General features: G+C 41.9%; 2 protein-coding genes and 1 long non-coding RNA gene across 6 annotated transcripts in view; all 3 read right to left on the reverse strand.

Moving 5' to 3' along the window:
* The window catches only part of stxbp6 (syntaxin binding protein 6 (amisyn)), a 40,066-nt gene extending 33,228 nt beyond the window's left edge, over positions 1–6,838 (reverse strand). The window contains exon 1 of the mRNA XM_059520908.1: positions 6,715–6,838. The gene's annotated coding sequence lies outside the window, so the exon portion shown is untranslated. The remainder of the gene's footprint in view (positions 1–6,714) is intronic.
* Positions 6,839–8,117: 1,279 nt separating this feature from the next.
* On the reverse strand, positions 8,118–8,998 carry LOC132113312 (uncharacterized). The gene is made up of 2 exons (XR_009425144.1): positions 8,565–8,998; positions 8,118–8,527 (listed from the first exon to the last, which is right to left on the reverse strand). It is a non-coding gene; the product is annotated as an uncharacterized LOC132113312 (long non-coding RNA).
* A 415-nt stretch (positions 8,999–9,413) lies between these two features.
* The window catches only part of fermt2 (FERM domain containing kindlin 2), a 60,141-nt gene continuing 44,758 nt past the window's right edge, over positions 9,414–24,796 (reverse strand). For 2 of the 4 annotated variants that reach the window (XM_059520912.1, XM_059520914.1), the window contains 9 exons: positions 22,939–23,073; positions 21,874–21,923; positions 21,415–21,539; positions 21,239–21,345; positions 20,882–21,100; positions 18,637–18,657; positions 17,353–17,477; positions 16,524–16,665; positions 9,414–9,594 (listed from right to left, as the gene is read on the reverse strand). In XM_059520912.1, coding sequence (XP_059376895.1) covers positions 9,421–9,594; positions 16,524–16,665; positions 17,353–17,477; positions 18,637–18,657; positions 20,882–21,100; positions 21,239–21,345; positions 21,415–21,539; positions 21,874–21,923; positions 22,939–23,073 — 1,098 coding nt within the window. In that variant the 3' untranslated portion in view covers positions 9,414–9,420. The remainder of the gene's footprint in view (positions 9,595–16,523; positions 16,666–17,352; positions 17,478–18,636; positions 18,658–20,881; positions 21,101–21,238; positions 21,346–21,414; positions 21,540–21,873; positions 21,924–22,938; positions 23,074–24,796) is intronic. The other 2 variants (XM_059520913.1, XM_059520915.1) reach the window with 1 other exon arrangement.

Raw genomic sequence — 24,796 nt, forward strand, 5'->3', positions numbered from 1 at the left:
CAGTCAGATCATTACTAATCAATCATCAATGTGTGTGTAGTCGAACAACACTGGTGCAAACTGAGTTAAGACATGCTAGTTTGGCCAATTAAATAACTGGTGCAAATACCAGTAAACTGACTCCAGCGAGCTTTAGTAAATCATGTTGTGTGGTTCTTTTAAATACTCCCATAGTTTTTCTTCTGAAAGTAAAACTCCAGCAGTTTGCATATGCAATAAGGTCAGCAATACCTCTTCATTGCTCATTTTTCACTGCGTGTATTAAATCCTGATAATGGTAACAACAAAAGTGGGTTTGTGCTCTTGACTTGTACTCAAAGACTGAAATCCTAGTATCTTAGTAATTCAGAATCTTATTTTCATGGTAAATAAGTGAAAAACAACAAAAAGAGAGAGAGAGAAAAAAAGAAACCATAGGGTTGACTCTGTTAAAAATGTATTTGATTGTATGCATTTGTATCTGAGTAATACTGACTAACCCTAACCCTAACTTAAACCAGCACAATATAATAAAACATGTTATGAAATACTGGACTCGACTAGTATGATAAGCATAAAAGTGGATTTTCCTTTGATATCAAAGGGGTCATCGGATGTCCATTTCCCACAAGTTGATAAGATTCTTAAGGGGCTTAATGGTTAAAATTTCTCAATGGTAGTGTAAAACAACCCTGTCAAAAACAGCTATGTTCCCAGAGAGCTGTTTTAGTGCATGTTCCTTTAAATGCTAATGAGCTCTGCTGACCCCACCCCTCTCTTTAATTTAGCCGCGGAACTCGCTAACTAACACATTATTATTAGGAAAGATGATTGTCTCGTCTACATCTGCACCGGCTGTGAAACAATGGTGGACTGATGATGGTCTGCGATTAAAAACCAGTGTCAATCAAACAGTTGTGGGAGGGGCCAGGGTCTGTGTGACATCAAGAATCTGAGATTTCTCAAGATTTGAGAAAGGGGTTAATATTTATAGAGATTTAAAAATGTATAAAAATAAATAAAACTGGGTGGATTTTCATCATGATAAGGTGGATGTGTACAAACACAGCCAACACACATTTATGTTCAAACTACATGTAAAAATGAATTGAGCATCCGATGACCCCTTTAAGAACTCATGTGTGATTCCCGAACATCCTATTCGACATCATGTATATGTGCTTATACAAAAAAAAGTTAAAGTTAATTTTATCCACAAAAAAGGTTAATTTCCTACAGTTTGTTATAGTACCCTATAAGGTCATGGGTTTGATTTCCAGAGTATGCAAGAACTGATTAAATGTATACTTTAAATGCAATGTAATTAGAAATACACAATCCTAAATTTCTCTGCTGAAACCTACATGTATAGTGATTATTCAGAATGCTTTCTGCCAATGTTTAATATAATGTTTAATGCACTTCATGTTTATTTCTCTTAGTATTTTTATATCAACATGGTACACAGTTATCCTATTTAGATGAAGTTCAGAAGTAATCTAAATGTAATTAAAAAGCAGTCAGAGTGGATTACATTACTAACTTGTTTTATAGTTTCATGTAATTAAGAATCAGTAACAGACTTTGATTTATTAATCTACCCAGCTCTATAAGCAGAAGCGGTATTTTTATTGTTTCTTTTTTATATCCAACTAAACCATTGGATAACTTTCCTGACATACTGATAACAAGATGTTCTATTTTTCCACAGTTGAAACATCAAAACAACATTTTTATGTTTGAATTTTGTGATGAAATGGACAGAATGTGACTTCTGAGACTTTGTTACATAACAGAAGTAACAATTCGCAAAGCTTTATGCGATTTACTCGATGGGAGGTGTATTACAAATAATGTCTGGTGAAGGGAAAGACTGTGGACATGGCAGCCCTGGTTTAAACCACAGGTGATCCAAGTTGCTGTCTGACACTTTTTCCCCTCCCGTTTTTTGATCGGGTCCTGATCACTGGCTTTAAAACAATCAGCCATTAAACAATTGATTGGCTGCATCCCTAATAAAAACATCTCCCAGGTGGATAAATGTAAAATAAGGAGTAGATGAAGACAGTGATGAAAATACCAACAGGCTGTCCATTTCCAGTTAGTCACCAAATCAAAACTCAACCTAGAAACCACACATTTCAAAACAAAATATAGTAAACCAAGAGAAAACTGAAGATACTCCAGGAAATATGAGTGAGTCACCTAAAAACACAAGATGAAGAAAAAATACAAACATTTACAGAACACTAGTGAAGTTGAAGCGCTGTTCGTCTCCCATCAGCCAAGAGGGAGCTGTAAGGATTTGACAGCACAGAATGGAAAACGTGACGAGCAGCTCAGAATCCAGAGGAGAGAGGAAAACACTTGAAGCTAGAGCCACGTGACATAGTTTAGGAATCTTTGAATCATCAAATATGATAGACTTCATCTTATTACTCATTCAGAAACCACTTTAGCTTTTTCTTTGAATCATTCTTAGCTACATCTCTAAAGATTTACTGGAAATACCATATAAATGTCCCATTAAGTCAACAGGCTAAATGTATGCTCATGTAAGTGTAACACATTAATGTTCAGCAGTGACACAATATACTTGTGCACATCTGAGAGGAACATAAACCCCAACACAGGCAGGAATGGTTGCTGTTCATGTTTAACTGCTACATTAGTACAAGGACTGTGCATTTGAAGTGAGTGAGAATTATTACCAGGATCCCAACAGACAGCCATGATTCAAAAAGCCTGATGTGGACTTCATTATATTTAGACCAGAGTTCCTGAACAAAGCCCTCATAAACCCTAAATCAGAGCTGTATGAAAGAATGAAAAAGCCAAGCCAGCTGTTTTAATCATACCATAATAGACTAGGATTGATAGTCCTGGACTTTCTTGCATGCAACTTGTTTTCATCATCAATCACACTGGGATTTAATTCTCTGCTTTACAATGTAACGTCAGAGTTCAGATAAAATAGAAATTATCACCTGTATTTTTCTTGGATGATGGTTTGTCGAAATATCAAAACAATGTTACACTGGGGAGAATTTATGCTCTATTTGATGTAAAATGAACAAAGTGTATGAGCGACATGATTCAGCTTTTCGCTTCGGAGCCGAGCCTTCTGCTTCCTGAGCATAGTGTCGTCAAGACAGCCTTTTGACGAGTGTTGGCGTAACGGCACATCAGCAGGGATTGCCAGTGCTGCTTTTGCTCAGCGTGCTGCTGCTTCCCATTCTGCAGTCACACTGCAACTCCTCCTGGGCGTTCAACACTTTGGTGTTTTTTCAAACCAAAAGAGCAAATTCTAAAAAATGTTTCCACTCGTGCGTTTCTGGATGTGGTAACTACCTGATCTGATGGTCTCGATCACTGCATCTCGTGCCTGGGCCTTGAGCACGCTGAGGCAGCATTCGTGGATGAGTCATGTTCTCCTTGTGGGAACACGACCATCGCAATGTTGCGTTCAAACCTCCTCTACATCAAACGAGGAGGAGTCCCCCTCCACATGCCCCGTTCTAGTTCCTCCTTCAAGAGGAGGGCTACTTCGACTCATGGCCAGGGTGATTTGAGGATTACAGTGAGGGCTTCCCCGCCGAGCTAGTCTCCATGGGCCCCTCTCTCCTCCAGCACATCATTCCCCGCAGGTGTACCGCGATGCGGATGCTCTTGCCTCGGACAGGGTGGGACCCAGCACTTCATCCGGCCCACCAGCTGATGACCAGATGTCGATCGCTGCATCGGGAGACGAGCTAGGCTCTGGAGATGAGGATTCGGCTGCATTGCCTCCTTCTGGGAGAGTAGCGTTACCCGAGTCAGATCCAGAGCTGACTGCTATGTTTGCCCGGGCCGCCGAGAGCATCGGGTTGCCATGGAAGGCCCCTCCATCTCCCGAACGCTCAAGGCTGGATGATTGGTTCTTGGGATGCCGCACGCCGATTGTCGGCAGCCACCTCTGGTTCCATTCTCCCCGGAAGTGCATGAGGAGAGCCCAAAACAGATCTAGTGCCTCCTCCATCCTCACTACCCTCGACGGTAGAGCTAAGAGGGTACGTGGAGATCCCCCCCAGGTGAGCGCGCTATTGCGATGCAGCTTTCCCCGTAAAGCGATGCTGCCTGGTGGGGTAATCCACGCCTCCCATCCAGGTCCTGTAAGTTCTCTTCTCCACTGATGGCTAGGGCTTATGGAGCTGCTGGACAGACCGCCTCTGCCCTGCACACTATGGCCCTCCTGCAGGTCTACCAGACCAAGGCGTTAAAGCAGCTGCAGGAGGGTAGTTCTGACCCGGGTGTGATGCAGGAGCTGTGCACTGCGACGGACCTTGCCCTACGGGCGACAAAAGTCACTGTGCGATCCCTGGGTCAGACGATGTCCACCTTAGTGGTCCAGGAATACCACCTTTGGCTTACCCTGGCAGATATGAGGGAGTCTGACAAGCACGGTTTCTTGGACTCTCGGATCTCCCAGGCTGGCCTCTTCGGCGACACGGTGAAGAGCTTCGCCCAACAGTTCTCTGCCGCACAGAAGCAGACAGAGGTAATCAGACACATCCTGCCCCAGTGGCCCAGTGCTGCTGTCACCCAGCCGCCGGTGCAGCTCCTCTGCCTGCTCATCACTGAGGGCGCCCTCCTGCTGCCTCCACCTCCACTCCGGCCTCAGCATCAGCCTTCACGGCCACAGCGTGGAGCTGGCACCAGGAACACGGCGCAGCCCGTCTCTGCCCCGACCCAGCCCGTAAAGCGCCAGGGCCAGCGGCGCCCCTGAGACGGGCCACCTGGAGTCTCAGGATCCTGCTCTTCAGGAGATGGTGAAGGCACCACTGCTTCCCCCGGAGGAGGGCCAGGTGGAGAATCTTTTGTTTCCTTTTTGTTCTGTTCCAAACATTCAATGAAAGAGCAGTTTCCTGTTTCTCTGGGTTTCAAGAGGGCCAGGATGGAGGTGCACAAGGTGCAGCCTCTACACTCCTGTCCCTCTCCTTTCGCCAGCGGGCAGCAGGGCCCGGTTCGAGGATGCTCCAGATGGACTGGAGTGGTGTGTATTACTGTGATGTTTTTATCAGCTGTTTGGACTCACATTCTGACGGCACCCATTCACTGCAGAGCATTCATTGATGAGACACTGATGCAATGCTACATTTCTACAAATCTGATGAAAAAAATCTCTACATCTTGGAAGACCATTTATGAGTCAACTATTTCTTTAATTTACATTGAACAACCACAAAAAGTTTCTCAATTATGGTCGATGAAAACTCAACTGCTGGTTTGATGCACAATGATGTTTGTTATGGTGCGTCATGCACATATCTTTTAGTTGCCTTTTGCCATTTTCAAATGAAATGAATGAGTAAATGTCAACGAGTGCTGTCAAACGATGAATCATAATTAATCGCATACAAAATAATAGTTTTTGTTTGCATAATATGTGTGTGTGTTCGGTGTATATTTATTATGTAGCCTATACATAAATACACACACATACAGCATATATTTTAAATGTATTTACATGTCTATATTTATATTATAAATAAAAATATTTAATATATAAACATAACATTTTTCATAAATATACACATGCATGTTTGCGCATTTATATATACATAATAAATGTATATATATTATGTAAACAAAAACTTTTATTTTGGATGTGATTAATCATTTGGCAGCACAAATATTCAAGAATGTCTCTTCTTTTTTTTTTTTTTTTTCTTATAACTGCAGTTCCACATCAGTACAATGTTGTTTAGTTTTCATTGTGCCAAACCAATCTATGATTCCAACTAAATCTGACTGATAGTGACACTACACTGAATTTCTCTGACAAAAACTGAATTTGACCATTATAATCATGTTTTTTTTCAGGGACTAACATTTAAATTTACATTTAGTCATTTAGCAGACACTTTTATTCAAAGCGACTTACAGATGAGGACAGTGGAAACAATCAAAAACAACAAAAGAGCAATGATATATAAGTGCTATAACAAGTCTCAGTTAGGTTAACACAGTACACGTAGCATGGGATTTTAAATAATATAATAAATAAAAAGAAAACAGATTTAATAGAAAAAGAATAGAGTAAGCTAATGTTATAGGTATATAATGTATAATAAATGAAAAAGAAAATAGAATAGAAAGGTAGATAGATTTTTTTTACGAACATAATTAGAATATTCAGTGCTAAAGTTAGAGGGTCAAATAAAGATAGAAGAGAATAATAGGACTAACATAAACACAACTCTCCCTCAAGTCACTTTTTGTAAGGTTTTTTTTTTTTGGTAAAAATCCTAAAAAATGTGAGGTCATGTGGGGCTACTGAGATGAATGGCGGCTTCTGTGAGCATTATTTAGAACTTTCCTAACTGAGGCTTTAACAATCATTCAACAGGACTGCTGTCTAGAAAGCTGACATGATTTTGAAAAGCAGCCCAATTCAGTGTTTAATGAAAAGTTAGTGTTTCCCCCTTCTCCGGTGAAAATAAGCAGAGATTTGTACATAACGCATGTATAAACCTCGCTGAACAGTGTCTCCAGTCTTCAGTTCCTTTGCGTCGCGTCGCGTCCGTCTCCAGACAAACAAAAGACAGCGTTGTGTTCGCTTCAGAAAGAGAGGATTCCAGAGGGATTCTGTCGCACGGTGTTTTTTAATCCGTGTTACAATAAACACACTTCACTAGAGTTCCCCATCTCTCAGTGCAGCTCAGACACATCACTGTAGGTCTGGAGTTTTCTTACCTTTCACGGTCTCTCTGTCTCTCTCTCTTCAGTCGAGTCTGAACCCGCGCTGCTCCTGACAGACTGGCTGTGCAGTGGTTAGTGTTCACTGTGTAGTGTGCACTGCCTCGAGAGCACGAACCGCAACAGCTGCTGGACTGCGTGCACACGTGAGTGACGTGGATCAGACGCGCGCACACTGACGCCACGTGGCGCGTTACCTGCTGCGCTTCAGCGGAAATATTCCTGCACTCCACGCTGCTCACAAGTTAAAGAAATAAAGACGTGTGGAGTGATAACTATTGGACAGGGATCAAAATCATGGAAAACCAAGACTATTCCTGGGAATTTTGATTTCCATTCAATGAGATGTAAGGATGAATATGTTTTTTTTTTAGTCGTGCCAAGATCTCACATATTTCATTGGCTGATATATTATTTAATGTTTTAGACGTCATCTAGTATGAACAATTGGAACTGAAGCCGAATTTGCAGTGCTTTATAAATCTAACAAAGTTAAAACATGACATGGGTTAAACATCCAATGTCTTTCTTGATGATATCTATTGTATTTTCCACTCTTAAACAAACACAGGGTTTAATGAATTCATTGAGATCAACCATAAAAGTGATCATTAAAAAAATTTATTTTTCTTTCTAGAACCAGCCAGTAGCTCATCATTTTTGAGTGCACACCACCTATGTATTATTTCTATTGGACTTGGTGTGTGTTGAATTCAGTGTAGAGGTTTAGACCTGTGTGTCTCAGCTCAGAACTCAAACTGGTTTAGATGCACGCAGACTAAACACCATACTGGTTCAAAGATCAGTTTAAGTTTGAATCAACTCATGTTGTTTTCATGTGGCATTAAATGCTGTATGTGTGAAATTAATATTTAATGCAATAATAATATTTATGCTATAGTCTCTATTGTACTGTACAGCAAATATTTCTTTGTAATATAACTTAAGATCTATGTGCCTGCTGCATGCATAAACTCTTTATTGATTTATAGATTTTTAGTTAATGACTGTTAACACCTTCTATAAACCTTAATGAACCCCATCAACGGATCTGTTTGTGATCATTAAACACAGACACATTATAGATAGCACACATTTCCTGTACATTATGCCATAAACCAGTAACAAAGTAAAACGGATGCAAATAGCAGCTGAATATAAATGTGTAATTTGTTTTCCCCATTTATTAATTTCTTTACAAAACCACTATTTTGAAACCTGGAGCAAATGAGAGCAGCCAACAGGTGGACACTTCCCTGTAGAAGTGTGATTTAGTGAAAACCTGCTCCAAAGTTGAGCTGAACTTGTTTGAGTTTTGTGCATTCTGAAGACTGCTCTCTTGCGGAGGAGACGAGCATTACAGCCTGCACGATGAGAGAAACACATGCTAAAGCATGCTCTTGTGATTTTAAATAAAAAGGATTTTATTTATTTATTTGTCAGGTAAATGGCATTTTTACAATCTTAAAACAGCAGGCCATGCAACGTACTGCTGGCATCTGAGAAGACAAAACCAAATAAACAAACAAAAATATTACAATAATAATCTTCATTTCTGGCTCCGAAACCACCTTCATATGGAGAAACATGAGGAGACAATACTGACGAGAAGTGATGGGTTAAAAAGGCACAGAAAGAGTGATTCTGCGGCGCTTCATTAGCTCCTGCAGTGTGAATATTCATCTGTTAAGGCAGAAAAAACTAAATAAACCAGCAGAAGCTCCTTCTCATCATATATAAAGATACTCTACATGATTTCATTCCTGCCTGGAGCTGCAGACTTCTTGCACTTATATATATATATATATTTCTAAAAGTCCTTAAGATCATCAGGCACCAATTCATACATGTCGAAAAATGGCTTTTTTCCTCTCTTCTGGAAAAAATAAACTTCCAAAAATGACAGAAAAAAGCAGCAACAAAATTACTGTACAATGTTGTTTTTAAAACCTGTTTTTTTTTTTACATTAGATACAAAAAAAATTGAATACTTCATTTAGCAATCCTTCATTTAGTTAAAAAGAAAAAAAAAATGGTTTGTGACCTATCGGTGGTGCGTATTAAAGACACACTTTTGAATAATACTATACTGGTCCACAATAAAGAGTGATGAATAACATAACAGACTTCATAATAAAAAGAAACATCCTACAATGGGAAACCAGTCTGATTCAGAATCAAACTCCCGTGATGCAAGCTGCTACAAAAAAAGTGGATGACTAAAACAATCTGTGTCTCATGACATGTAATGTAGTGTTGGACACACACAGACCTTCAGGCCACAGCTGCTGAGAAAGACCAATCTGACTGGGTTTGACCAAAGCCTGCCGCGCTCCATAGCGTTACAGCTAGAGTAACATTTCCTTCTAGTGTCTCTATAATCTCACTTTAATGAGACAGCTACCCAGAGAGACGCGACGTAAATTAGTGACAAATAAATAACTGACATTGCTGCTGTGCGCAAAGCTGGCGTATTTCTACTGAGGGTCAAAGGTCATAGATATAAGTCATGTATAACGGTCAGCTACTAGTGTTTCATCTCAAACAAATCTCTTCTGGAGGGAAGCAGAAACGGCTCTGCTGAAACAGAGTCATGCGCATAAACAGAATTAAAAAAAGAAAAACACAATTATGATGTGGCCACGGTGGAGTGGTTGAAAGAGAAGCAGAAGTGTGTCAGGATCAGAGAGAGTGTGGCGGCGCTCAGATCCAGCCGCTGGTCAGCTTGTAGAACATCTCCTCGTCTAGAGACTCGTTCTGGTCCTTGGCACGCGTGGACAGGAAGATGTAGCCGCCGATGAACTCGTGCACCACTTTGCAGTCCACCTCGGCACAGATGAAGGCCAGACTGGGCTCGTCCGCAAACTCCACCGTCACCTGAGAGCAGAGCAGATGCTGTGAGAGGTCAAGTCGAGAGGTCTGTACATGATCAAACGTTTCTGTTAAACCTGTTTGACACTCATCTCCTGCAGGTCTTCTGTCTCTGATTGATAGTTTAGAGTCAGAGCTCTTCTAGTGTAACTGTAGAAGCGTCCAGCTTCAGCTCGACTCAGATCAAGTCTCAGCATCTGCACCACACTTCTGTCTCTTCAGTCTCTAAATAATTTGAATCTCTGAGCTTTTTTTTTTTTTTTTCTTGTATAGTCTGATCATTTCAGACTACGGGCCATAAATCCTAATATTTAGAAAACACATGCAAGGATCAACAAAGTGTTCCCTTTCAAAAGCTTTTCTTTCACGTCAGGTCACTAACCCCAGGAACTGTGTCACTCAATAGCAGATGTGTCACAACCATTAACTATAAAAGGACTGAGGGCCATGCGCTGAAAGTGTACTATATGATAATTTACTTTTTGTTTTGTTTTTCAAATTCATTCTGTTCTGTTTTTTACCCAACCCCGTATAAAATGTAAACGGTAAAATGCTACAGCAAAAGCCTGTTAATTGTTTGGTTAATTTTAAATTACCTTACCATATATTCTTACAAATATCATTATATGTAATTTTACTGTAAATTACTGTTAAATGTATGGGTCTTACAGGCAGAATATCCAATCCAGATGGTTTAGGGGTGAGCTGGACCGCAGACAGAAGGCAAAAGGGCCAACAAGTGCTAAGCATCTCTCGGGGAACTCCTTCAAGACTGTTGGAAGACCATTTCAGGTGACTACCTCTTGAAGCTCATCAAGAGAATGCCAAGAGTGTGCAAAGCAGTCATCAAAGCAAAAGGTGGCTACTTTCAAGAACCTACAATATGACATATTTTCAGTTGTTTCACACTTTTTTGTTATGTATATAATTCCATATATGATTCCACATGTGTTAATTCATAGTTTTGATGCCTTCAGTGTGAATCTACAATTTTCATGAAAATAAAGAAAACTCTTTGAATGAGAAGGTGTGTCCACACTTTTGGACTGTACTATCTAAAGAGATTTAGTTTATTTGTGTAACTTATTTGATTTGGGGTTTGTTTTCAAATGTAAATTTAGTCTAGTTTTTTCTATTTCGCAAAGAAACGTGCAGCAATAACCTGATAAAAGGACACCTTTTCATTTACTGTATAATGTCTTCAGTCTCACTTTTGAAAAAAATTGTGAGAAAATCAAAACCATGAACCGAACCAAATCGTGAGTTGAGTGAATCTTTACATCCCTAAAGATCAGACTGATGCTGTGGGATGAAAGTCCTAAAATATTACGCAGGAGCACAGTGACGTGTAGAATGCATATGGAAACAGAGGATGTTTAACCCTACATCACATATCAATGGCTGAAATGTTCCTATTATGCAGTCAAGTTCGACTTCTCATTAATGTTTTTCCTCTTACTGATCATATATTTCTTACCCGTTTACATTTTTTTATAAATTTGACTGATTAACACCCCTACAAAAATTAACAATGGTGTTACTATAGTAAATATGCATTAATCATGTTTTTTTTCTTCACAGACTGATTTCCATTTGTATCACCAGGTTCTGCTACACATACCATCGTTAAACTATGGTTACCAAAAACAGTGGTCAATTTCCGTAAGAGCAGTACTAAAAATAGATGAATGAATGTGCAGATGTTACCTTAAATACATTTAACAATGTTAAACATTTAGGCTAATTAATCTTGAACAGTATAACGCATTGACAGCATGACTTTTAATTACTCATTTTGGCATAAATATGTGAATTACATAGAAAAGTGAGGTTTCTAAAAAAATAACAAATAGAGCATAATATATAGGCTACAAGGTTTAATCTGGCCGCAGAGGCACCCATCCGGCGTTGCCTGATATAAAGAGTATCAAAAAACCTGGCCTTTGTTAATAATAGGCTACTTAGTAAAGAGATGCCATTAAACACATAACTAAAATATACCACCTTTATGTTGTTTCTACATTCATTTGTATGTTCAATGTGATATTGACAATAGATTAATATGCAATAAATCATGATTAAATCACAGAAAAACGCACAATAAATTCGTAAATTTTTTAATTGACTGACAGACAACACTAAGTTTAGCCTTTTATAGATGTTGGTGTTGGTAATAGTTGATTTTACTGCTGAATATGTATTTACATTTAGTTTCAAATTTTCTATGTCCCCCCAGAAAGAGATTGGGTTTAGTTGTGGTTTCATCTGACCAGGTTATATTCTCCCAGTATTTCACAAGCTTGTCTAAATGTTGTGCAGCAAACTTCAACATGCTTTTTCTTCGGCAATAGAGCCTTGCATGATGCATGTACATACAGGCCATGGTTGTGTGCATTACTTATTGTACTTATTTTTTCTTTGAAACAATTGTAAATTCTAACTCCGGGTCTTTCTGAAGCCCTTTACAAGACAATCCTTTGTTTTGGACAACTCTTCTAATAATTCTTTTCACCTCTCTGTCAGAGATGTTGTGAGGAGCACCTGGTCGTGGCTGGTTTATGGTGAAATGATGTTCTGGATTATGCCCCCACCATTGTTCACGGGAACATTCAGAAGAATAGAAATCCTTCTGTAACCAATGCCAGCAGGATGTTTTGCAACAGAAAGGTTGCGAAGGTCTTGAGAAAGCTCTTTGCTTTTACCCATCATGAAATGTTTCTTGTGTGACACTTAGTCATGAGATTACTTGTGAAGATAGGCCGTTAGCTGGGCCTGAACCAACTAATATTAATTTCCACTGACGAGGGGCAGGATTGATTTCTGATTTCTGCTGGTGTCTTGGGTTTCCATTTATCCCCTGTGTCATTCCATTTTATAACACACAACATAATTTTAGAACATATTTGTCTTGTTTTCTATGCATGTATGGATTATCTGGGTTGTTTCTGGTGAAAATTTCATGTCAACAGCACCTTCAGACATAGATTTACTGAGAAAAATGATGATGTGTTCAATACTTCTTTTATTGTTCTGTGGTAGAGTTATAGAGGCCCTTCATAATGCAGCGGTGAACTGCCTGCTCTGCCTTTAGTTAGCAATGGCTCTATATAGTATGCAGTGTTACACAAACAGCTGTTTTACCAAATTCTGCCAAGGAGAAATTGAGTGCAGTCCTGTATTGTGATACGGATCGTATCATGACTTTGATGGTAATACACCGCCCTAATGTTCACGAGCCACAGCTTTCTCAGATCAGCTTACGTTAGATTAAAACTTCAAGTTCCATTGAGTTTGAAAAATTCTGTGCACAGTAATCATCAGAATATCTCTTCACCTGTGTCTGAAAATGTCCGGATTTTGAAATCAGAAGCTAATTTTAACAGGCATTTATTCAACTACCCCTCCTTGAACTGCCACCTTAACGTGGTGGAGGGGTTTGAGTACCCGAATGACCCTAGGAGCTATGTTGTCCGGGGCTATATGCCCCTGGTAGGGTCTCCCAAGGCAAACAGGTCCTAGGCGACGGGTCAGACTAAGAGCGGTTCAAAACCCCTTATGAGAAGAATAAATCAAAGGACCGTGACGTCGCCCGGTATGGCGCAGCCGGGGCCCCACCCTGGAGCCAGGCCCGGGGTTGGGGCTCGTATGCGAGCGCCTGGTGGCCGGGCCTCCCCCCACGGGGTCCGGCCGGGCTCAGCCCGAAGGAGCGACGTGGGGCCGCCTTCCCGTGGGCTCACCACCTACAGGAGGGACTGTAAGGGGCCGGTGCTTAGACAATCGGGTGGCAGTCGAAGGCGGGGGCCTCGACAGCCCGATCCCTGGACACGGAAACTAGCTCTAGGGACGTGGAACGTCACCTCACTGGCGGGGAAGGAGCCCGAGATTGTGCGTGAGGTAGAGAGGTTCCGACTAGCGATAGTCGGACTCACCTCTACGCACAGCTTGGGCTCTGGTACCACACTCCTCGAGAGAGGATGGACTCTTCACCACTCTGGAGTTGCCCATGGTGAGAGGCGGCGGGCTGGTGTGGGTTTGCTTATAGCCCCCCAGCTCAGCTGCCATGTGTTGGAGTTTACCCCGGTGAACGAGAGGGTCGCTTCCCTGCGCCTTCGGGTCGGGGATAGGTCTCTCACTGTCGTTTGTGCCTACGGGCCGAACGGCAATGCAGAGTACCCAGCCTTCTTGGAGTCTCTGGGAGGGGTGCTGGAAAGTGCTCCGACTGGGGACTCCGTCGTTTTACTGGGGGACTTCAACGCCCACGTGGGCAACGACAGTGACACCTGGAGGGGCGTGATTGGGAGGAACGGCCCCCCTGATCTGAACCCGAGCGGTGTTCAGTTATTGGACTTCTGTGCTAGTTACAGCTTGTCCATAACGAACACCATGTTCAAGCATAAGGGTGTCCATCAGTACACGTGGCACCAGGACACCCTAGGCCGTAGGTCGATGATCGACTTTGTGGTCGTTTCATCCGACCTCCGGCCGTATGTCTTGGACACTCGGGTGAAGAGAGGGGCGGAGCTGTCAACCGATCACCACCTGGTGGTGAGTTGGATCCGATGGCGGGGGAGGAAGCTGGACAGACTCGGCAGACCCAAACGTACTGTGAGGGTCTGCTGGGAACGTTTGGCCGAGTCTCCTGTCAGAGAGATCTTCAACTCCCACCTCCGGCAGAGCTTCGACTGGATCCCGAGGGAGGCTGGAGATATTGAGTCCGAGTGGACCATGTTCTCCACCTCCATTGTCGAAGCGGCTGCTCGGAGCTGTGGCCGTAAGGTTTCCGGTGCCTGTCGAGGCGGCAATCCCCGAACCCGGTGGTGGACACCGGAAGTAAGGGATGCCGTCAAGCTGAAGAAGGAGCCTGGTTGGCTTGTGGGACTCCAGAGGCAGCTGACAGGTACCGGCAGGCCAAGCGGACTACAGCCCGGGTGGTTGTGGAGGCAAAAACTCCGGCCTGGGAGGAGTTCGGTGAGGCCATGGAGAAGGACTATCGGTCAGCCTCGAAGAGATTCTGGCAAACCGTCCGGCGCCTCAGGAGAGGGAAGCAGTGCCCTACCAACGCTGTTTACAGTAGAGGTGGGGAGCTGTTGACCTCAACTGGGGATGTCGTTGGACGGTGGAAGGAATACTTCGAGGATCTCCTCAATCCCGGTGTCACGTCTTCCATTGAGGAAGCAGAGGCTGAGGGCTCAGATGTGGACTCGTCCATAACCCAAGCTGAAGTCACCGAGGTAGTCAAGAAACTCCTCGGTGGCAAGGCACCGGGGGTGGATGAGATCCGCCCTGAGTACCTCAAGTCTCTGGATGTTGTGGGGCTGTCTTGGCTGACACGCCTCTGCAGCATCGCGTGGCAGTCGGGGACGGTGCCTCTGGGATGGCAGACCGGGGTGGTGGTCCCTCTTTTTAAGAAGGGGGACCGGAGGGTGTGTTCCAACTACAGGGGGATCAAACTTCTCAGCCTCCCTGGGAAAGTCTATGCCAGGGTACTGGAGAGGAGAATCCGGCCGATAGTAGAACCTCGGATTCAGGAGGAACAGTGTGGTTTTCGTCCAGGCCGTGGAACACTGGACCAGCTCTATACCCTCTACAGGGTGCTGGAGGGTTCATGGGAGTATGCCCAACCAGTCCACATGTGCTTTGTGGATTTGGAGAAGGCATTCGACTGTGTCCCTCGCGGCGGCCTGTGGAGGGTTCTCCGGGAGTATGGGGTCCGGGGCCCTTTGCTAAGGGCTATCCGATCCCTGTACGAACGGAGCAGGAGCTTGGTTCGTATTGCCAGCTGTAAGTCAGACTTGTTCCCGGTGCGTGTTGGACTCCGGCAGGGCTGCCCTTTGTCGCCGGTTCTGTTCATGATTTTTATGGACAGAATTTCTAGGCGCAGCCAGGGGCCGGAGGGGGTCAGGTTTGGTGACAACACGATTTCGTCTCTGCTCTTTGCGGATGATGTTGTCGTGTTGGCCTCATCAGGCCAGGACCTTCAGCATGCACTGGGACGGTTTGCAGCCGAGTGTGAAGCGGCTGGGATGAGAATCAGCACCTCCAAATCCGAGGCCATGGTCCTCAGTCGGAAAAGGGTGGCTTGCCCACTTCAGGTTGGTGGAGAGTTCCTGCCTCAAGTGGAGGAGTTTAAGTATCTTGGGGTCTTGTTCACGAGTGAGGGAAGGATGGAACGGGAGATTGACAGACGGATCGGTGCAGCTTCTGCAGTAATGCGGTCGATGTACCGGTCTGTCGTGGTGAAGAAAGAGCTGAGCCGCAAGGCGAAGCTCTCGATTTACCGGTCAATCTACGTTCCTACTCTCACCTATGGTCATGAGCTTTGGGTCATGACCGAAAGGACAAGATCCCGGATACAGGCGGCCGAAATGTGCTTTCTCCGCAGGGTGGCTGGGCGATCCCTTAGAGATAGGGTGAGAAGCTCAGTCACCCGGGAGGAGCTCAGAGTAGAGCCGCTGCTCCTCCACATCGAGAGGGGTCAGCTGAGGTGGCTCGGGCATCTGTTCCGGATGCCTCCTGGACGCCTTCCCGGGAAGGTGTTCCGGGCACATCCCACTGGGAGGAGACCCCGGGGGAGACCTAGGACACGCTGGAGAGACTATGTCTCCCGGCTGGCCTGGGAACGCCTCGGTGTCCCCCCAGAAGAGCTGGAGGAAGTGTCTAGGGAGAGGGAAGTCTGGGGTTCTCTGCTTAGACTGCTGCCCCCGCGACCCGGCCCCGGATAAGCGGTAGAAGATGGATGGATGGATGGATTTATTCAACTAGGTGATTAAAGCACACTGAAAAATATACATAACCGGAAGAATCATTACACTTAGACGAGAACCGGGAATCAGTTCCACTGTGATAAAGGACTATGATGTTATAGGGCCATTTACCTGATGAAACGGTTAACATGGAGCCTCATTCATAACCTCATAACCAGTCGAGAGTCTCACCATCTTAATCTCCCAGTTGACGTTCCACTGCTTCATGTTGCTGAAGCGCCAGGTCTTGATGGCGTCTCCTGTGCTGGCGTCCATGCGGATCAGTCTGTTGTAGGTGATGCCAATCAGCTCATCTTTCTTGCCACCCTGGAACCTAATGTGAAGGAATTTAACAATTACATGCTTGGTGTTTATCCAAACAGATTTTGTGAGGAGACAATGAGAGTGCCATGAGAAGAAATGAAATATATAGGAGAAGACATGAGTAAATGTCTCACTGTACCATGTAGATTCTGTCATTTACTCACCCTCATGTCATTACATACTCCTAACACAAAACGACTAATTATCTAGCCCATGTAAATAATGTAGCCCACTTGATTTGCGCACTTAAATTCTTTATAAGCCTTCCAAAGCTATGTCACCTATTTGTGCAAGGCTAAAAGATTATGTTGTTATGCACTGAAACTCTTGACACAGCTCTACTTGGCATGTCCATGAGAATTCATGCAAGAAGTAGCGCTGTCCAATTTGTGAACAATTGATTTCTTGAGCCAAATCTTTCCAAAGAATTGCTTGATCTGGTCCTTGAATCCAACTTACTGACTCAATGGTTTCAGTGATTTACAGCTCAGTTGGGGGTTATAATTACACAGAAAGCATCAGTCAATAATTTCTGCAGAAGAAAGTTAATTATATGGGTTTCGAACAACATGAAGGTGAATAAATTATGTTGAAACCAGAATGTACTGTGAACTTTAAAAAGGAGAATTTTATTGGCAAACAAACAGGTAATCAAGATATCTGAGAGACAGAAACGTTAGGTTTAGGTGACACTCACTTGGCAAGAAAATGGGTGACTCCAAACTCTGGCAAAGACTGCCAGGCCTGTATGAAGCGCATCTTGGCCTCGATGAGGCTCATCTGTGCCACGTTCTGATGGGCTTCCAGAATACGGCCGGATATCTGAGAGTGATGCATGAGTGAACATTAATACACAAGTGCTGTAAACCATCATATCTTCAGCAGAAGGTCAGAGTGAACACATGGACACACTATCCTCAGAAAACAACCCCAGAGAAGAATGAAACACCAGACATGTCAATATGATATCGTTGCATTCAATCACCACACATGTTACAGTGAACACACGAGATGCTCCTGTTGTTCAAGCATCGCTTATGATCTGTTATGACATGCGGCATAACAACTACTGTTGTTTAGTCCCTATATCCGCAGAACAGGAAACACTTTCCCATCAGAAGGAAAGAGTGACGTCACAGGGGTCTCCCGCAGATCAGTTATGTGCCTCATGAAAGCTTCAATCAGAGCTACAGACCGAAGCCTTTTTCAAAAGAATATTTCAATCAGATTTTAGATGTACTATGAGACAAATGTGTTGATTATAGTGGCAACTACAGAGACCCAAAGAGCACATGGTGATGGAAGAAATGGGAGGGAAAACTATCTTTCAGTGCTTCTGCTTCCTCCTATGAAACTTCGAGTTGTCTCGCAAATTATTGCGTTCGGTCAAGAAGTCTTGCATTCTCTCACAGAACTACAATATTCAACCAAGAAACTATACCTTGTTGCTAAACTTTAGTTTCTCTCGCATAACAATTGTTCTCTCACAAAACATTTGCTTTCACCCAAGAAACTTTACATTCTCTCGCAAATGTATCGCATTCAGCCAAAAAAACTTCACGATCTCTTGCAGAACTACCACATTCAAGTACTTTTCCTCGCACCTCATTTTTCCACCACAGACGTTCTGCAAACAAACACTAAATTAATCTGGGGAGTGCAAAAGTTTTGAGAGAGAACGAAAAACGCATCTTCGTTTTTCTACCATCACCATGTCTATTTAGGGGCTCTGTAGAAAACTATATTATGCATGTAAAATAATATAACGATACAATGATTGTACATATTTTAGGATATAATCATGCTTAAACTGGAGGAGACACCAGTGACTCAACACATGATCTTAAATGTTGAAACTTGAGCTTTGGGGTGAGCTACAGCTATAAATGGTGAAGAGGTTAATGGGAGGATCTCTGGAGTAAGACACAGCACCAGTGTTAGTGAGTCATGGACATTCACCAGCTGTCAAAGAGTGACTTACCAAGTCCCTGACAAAGCCTGGCTGAGGAGGGTGGTAACAGGAAGAGGAACACGCAGAGGAAACAAGGGAGAAGCAAATCAATGAATAAAGCAGCAAACAAGCAGAATAACAGAGTCAAAACAGTTGTTAATGTACAGAGAAAGAAAAGGGCAGGTTGTGCAAGTGAGTTTACAGCAGAGGAGGACCACGAGAGATCGGAGGAACACATTACACCGAGATCACATTAGATCCGGCCGGACTGACTGGACATGTTGAGCAGATGTAGAAATGTGTCAGCTAGCAGAGATCCTGATATACTGTTGATCTGACACCAAGCAGAAGTCTACTGTAGTCTGGGGTGATCACACTGTAGATTCATCCTTGCTGATTTAAATGGGACAATCCAGAGGAAGCTGTTTTTGCACTGATTGTTTAAAATCACAGTTTATTATGTTGGCTTGTCAATGCCAACACACTGATCTACTAAGCTTGTTATTCTTCTGAGACCAACTCGTCCTAGAATTATGAAAGATATGACCGCCAAACTTGGCACAAACCTTCAGGATGTTGGAACTCCGTATACTCCATCTTTTCTAACCGATCTGACTTTCAGAATTCCAGTATCAGACTTCCAAACAGGTCCACATACACCTTCAATGAGGGGTCAAAAGCTTCATACGATGCCTCTTATAGAAAAAGAGTTATTGTTTACTAATATTGTAAAATATTGTAAAGCTAAAGTATTCTAAAACATGCTAGCAACATGTTAACTCGTACATGCTAAACATGCAAAAAAAAAGGAAACAAAAGAAACATGCTAGCAACATAAATCATACCAGCAGTGTGCTAAACATGTTGGAAATATGCTAAAATTTGTGCTAAAACATGTAAGCCATGTTTAAAACTATGCAACGCTCCGTTACATATTAAAAAACATGCTAATGCATACTAACAAAATCATGATAATGCCCATCAACTATCAGTAGAGGACTTTAATGGGATCAGAAGTAGTTTTTATTGGTCTGTCTGTCTTTAACTTCTCAGTGTAAAAACTTTCAAACTTCAATCTTTTAAAATTATTATTAACTTTAAGGCAAGGCTTGTTCAAACCAACATCTAAAAAAAACAAACATTTTAGAGCGGATTAGCTCCAAAAAGAAAAAAAAAAAAAAAGTAAAATAAATAATCTTTAAGCCCAAATCACAAATTTAGCACAAATCAGAAGATTTGTAAACATATAATATGTACAGCCTTGACTCCACAAGGTGGCACCACACACATTTAAACCCAGGAACACGACAGAGACCTCTGAAATTCCCCCCATTTGGATGAAAACATCCGCTTTCCTGATCGTGTGGAATTTGGAAGTGAGAAAGTCATCTATCCTTGATTCCCAAAGTTCAGTGCTTTCTGACCCACGTTCTCTAGGAATAAGATCCCAGAGGAAGCCTCTGATGAAAAGAAATCGAGCTTGTGTTGCATGTATAAGAAGCACTCAGAAATCCTCCAGACCCTGATGACTCTCACAAACAAGCTGCTGTCTTCTTCTCAGGCTGCCTCTCCACATTCCCAGGCTTGTTTCCTGTATTTTTTCCCGCCTGTTCTGAAGAGCCCTCTCCCCAGCTCCTCCTGGGGGGGGCGAGTGAGATGTGAGGACAGGAAGCCCACCATCCCCCAGCATCCCAGGAGCTGGACTGAGTCCAGGGTCACTGTAAGACGACACCAGCAGCACACAGGAGTCTGTCCACTCCCACACACCAGCCCTCCCTACATACTTTCACTTTACTCTCCTTTTTCAATCAGCTACAACAACAACTGGACACAAAGGGTGTTCTGCACACAACCACAGCACAAGCAATCCATGTATTCATTTTAAATCTGAAACCTTCATTTATTTTCACTGATTTACACATATTCATGTGGTTCATACTTAAGGTCAGAAAACACAAAAATGCATATAAATACAGAAAACTAATTATCCCATTGCTAAGCATATATACCTTTTAAATCATTATTATAATCTTTTGAATGCACTTTTTTTTTAAAGACCAAACTAGCTCAGTTTTGTGACTTCACATTAAGAACCTGATTTTAAAATCAGCAGCAAACATGTCCACAACTTTCAACAATGACTTTGCTTAACTTGCATGCATCAGTAAATAAAAGAAAACATATTGCTATGTATTAGTATACAAGTCTCTGGACCTGCCTCCCTGCCTGTCTTTACCTCTCTGCCGTCAGTGTCGCTCTGTTTTCTCTCACTTACCTGCTTGTTCTTGTACTTCTTCAGGTATCGTGGAGACACCAGACACTCAGGGTTGATGTCGGTGGTGATGGGCTCTATGATCTGAGGATCAGGATTCATGTGCTGCATCTTCAGGAAGGACAGGATGTTCTGGACCTCTAAGTTGTAGGAACTGTCTGCCATCGTCTTCCCTTTGGAGGCCAAACGGCAAGCAGCCATCCACTGAGCGTACTGCTTCTCCTGAAGGACAGGGAAAGCAGTCTACTTTTTAAGTATCAAGTCAAGTAACATGCTCCACTTCTTTGTAAAGACAAATGAAGACGCGAGTTGATTTATTGCACATTAATGTTGGGCAATCGATAGACGTGTCTCACTCACAGTATCACAGCGCAGCCAGATCTCATTCATACCATCTGCTACAGGAATTAGCAACTTGATGTTGAATTTCTGAGCGGAAATGTTGACATCTGGTGTGACTTCACAGCCTGTGGAGAGACAGCAGATGAGAAGTGGTAAACACCCAGTGTGTGAGCGTGTGTGTGGCGAGCGGTCACCTCTCAGGTTCATCTGGTGCGCCGGCGTGCCCTGGGCCTCCTCGCGGCTCTTGTAGCAGGAGACGGTGATGTCCTTGAACGTGCACCAGTACTGCTTGTATCCTTTCAGAGTCAGTTTCTTTGGTCTGAAGTGTGAGCAAAAGGTCAAAGGGAAATTCCTCTGATAAAAGAGCGGTCTCTAATGCTGATCAGGTCTGTGACGCACGCTCTTTCAATATAGCAAAAAATAAGCACATTATAATAGGCATTATTAATAAGCAGACCCATTTACCTTCTTTTGCTACGACTAGTGTAGTGGAAATGACAATATTTACACTTTAAATGGACTAATACATAGAGTCTATATATGTGACAAAAAGCCTTGCTTTATTATTATTTTTTTTTATTAATTTTTTTGTCTTGCACTAATTAAAGCTTATGAGACCAAAAACAATAAACCTCAGCAATCCTTCAACTCACTTGAAGACTTTCACGTAGTCAGCCAGTTCTGGAATGGATGTGATGTCACCCTGAGAACACAAAGTGTATTAATAAAGTTATAAATAAAGCTGTTGGCGTAATAATGTCAAAATCTTTATAGTCACAGTCTGCATTACTGCTGCACGCCGCACAAGTCACAGTAAGAGAAATATTCAGCATGCTTATTATGATTAAACTCCAATTCTGTCTGCAGTTTAATGCTATGCCCTCAAACTCCAGAGGATATGAATCGCTTACAACGATCAAACCAGTCATTTTTGAAAATTATTCCTTTGTTTGAATGACTTCAGTTTGAAGTAATACTTGGTGATTATTTTATGGAATGAAAAGCAACGTGAATAATATTTCTAATTTCTACAGTCGTTCCTCATAATTAATGTTTAATGTGATGTATATCGTTGCTGGTTAACTATGGCGTTATATGTGTGCCTCAATCCTGAGCGAGGAACTGTAAGTTTTGAGCACAGAGAACTATATTTTGCAAGCACAGTATATTATATTTTGAACAGAAATTAAATCGCAAAAAAAATAATTTGATCAAAGAAAAAACGATTCCGTGCTCAATAAATGTATTTGCTTGTTTGCTATTCTCCATATTAACGTGCAGTAATAACCCCTCTCACACAGTTTACTCAGGTGCTCTCTCACAAACTCTCTCTCTCTCTCTCTCTCAAACTCTTAATTCTGTGCGCGCTCAACTCTTGACACACGCTCGCTCAACTTACAACAGCGTTACAAGTGTGCCACAAAATCAAAATATAATATACTGTGCTTGCAAAATATAGTTCTCTGTGCTCAAAACATACAGTTCCTCGCTCAGGATTGAGGCACACATATAACGCCATAGTTAAGGAGGTTGGTGTGTTTAGATGAAGTATTTGTGATGAACTGAATGTCAATAAATCACAACAAGCCCATGCTGTAGTTATTTCATGCTAATATCTGAAGCTGCTTCTTTTCGAAAGCAGAGTGTGATAAAGGCCTACAGGTGTGTGTCTGTCTGTGGCTGTAACAGAAGAATCATTATTGCACGTGTTGCAGTACCAGCGTGTTGGACGTCTTTCCTCCCTCCAGAGTGATCTCCAGGTCTGACAGAGCCGCATCAACCTCATCGATCTCCTTCTCACTGTTGTTCAAGTGATTGTCTGAAGACATGATGGACAGCTTGTTGATGTGGTACTGCAAATAAAAACACGATAAAATTATTTAAAAAATGCCACTGCCATTTATTAATTCATCATATTAACATTGTAAATTCTTTATGATATTTAACCCTCTCCCACATCTAATTTACCCAAAAAAATAAAACCTACTGTAAATTGTCAACGTAAAAGTTAAAAAGTATTTTTTAAATGTATGCATGTGAAATTTCATCTTTTTTTTTTTTTAGCATTTTCATGAATTAGATAAAACTGTATTCACACACTTCCTCTGTTCCAGAGCTGCACATCATCAAACTCTTACAAAATAAAGGAAAATAAAATTAATAAAATATTTACTTCGACCTCCCGACAGGACAAATATTCACTCCTGTCCCACATTTTGCAAGCTACACTATTACCGGGTGATTTTCACAATTAAATAAAACTGAATTCGTAATTTTAAATGTGTTTTTTAGATTTGAAACTTTTATGCAATAGTGAAATGTAACTATTTTGTATTTGTTTTCATGGAATGGTTTTAAACTATATTCATACATGCTGCAAAAATTCTTACAAAAAAAAAAAAGCTAATGTAATATTAACTTTGACCTCCAGGAATGACCAGACAACATTTAATTTTTTTTTAAATAATTTTCTGTATCAGGCCATCATTCAAAATATTCTTGTTTGCCGTAACCCGACCGACCCTGTCAATTAAGCACCGACTCAATTTTTTATTTTTTTTTTGCTTTTAGTCCGACCGACTTGCCGATTGTAAATTTGCGTTAAGACTGACCAATTATTTTTTTACTCTTCAAACAACTAATACAAACGCAATAAAATACTATTAATTATATTTAAGTAAGTATTGTAAATATATAAATTGCCTTGGCCTACATAAAAAATGAAGGCTATCTTCTTTAATTAAAAAAAAACCCCTTGATGTCATCTGTGTTTACACGGATGTCAGTGTCACACTGTGGCCTGTGCGTTCGCTTCGTCTCATACTCTCATTCACTGTCAGAGTCAACGGTTCGCGCTTGGTAATGATGGCTGTGGCTGCAGTAAACTAAATGTTTGCGGTCACTGTTCAAAGTCATACGGGTTCGGGCACCATAATACATCTAAAACATTCATTAAAACAGCTCGACACCGCTTTAACTTGGCACAAAGTTCTGGAAAAACTGTGCCCAGATCTTTTCCCATCCCTTCTCCTCTCTAGTCTAAAACCCTGACCGTGTCGACTGTCACTTTATGTTCGAAAATCTATTGCACGAATCAAGCACGAATCAGCCAACACAAGTTTCGAAAACGAAAATAAGAAAATGATTTTAACGACCTTCTCTCGGAGCGCGTCCAGGTTTTTTTTTTGAACAGGCGTCACACAGCAGCTGCAGCTTCGGACAAACACGCATAACAGCAAATAATACTTCTGCACAATGTTTCTCTTTTTACAACAGAAATGTGAATTCAGCCGGTATTCAGTCTCATACAGTTTCAAGCTTGAATCGCCTAGGGCTGTCAAAATAGCTGAAAAACTAAATTCAAATTTTTTACTTAAATATGATCAAAATTCGAATTGTACTCAAATTGTAAATGCATAATTTCAGTTAGGGTGAAGAAAAGCTTTTTGCTTCTCTTCTGAGGCTCAAGATAGCGCATCGAGCAAAATATTACTGCATGTTTATTCAAAGCATTAGAATACATGACTGTGAAAAAAACATAATATTTAAAATAATGTTTATGAACCAATTATTATT

This window comes from Carassius carassius, chromosome 32 (genome assembly GCF_963082965.1).
Source record: "Carassius carassius chromosome 32, fCarCar2.1, whole genome shotgun sequence".
In the NCBI taxonomy this organism is placed as follows: domain Eukaryota; kingdom Metazoa; phylum Chordata; class Actinopteri; order Cypriniformes; family Cyprinidae; genus Carassius; species Carassius carassius.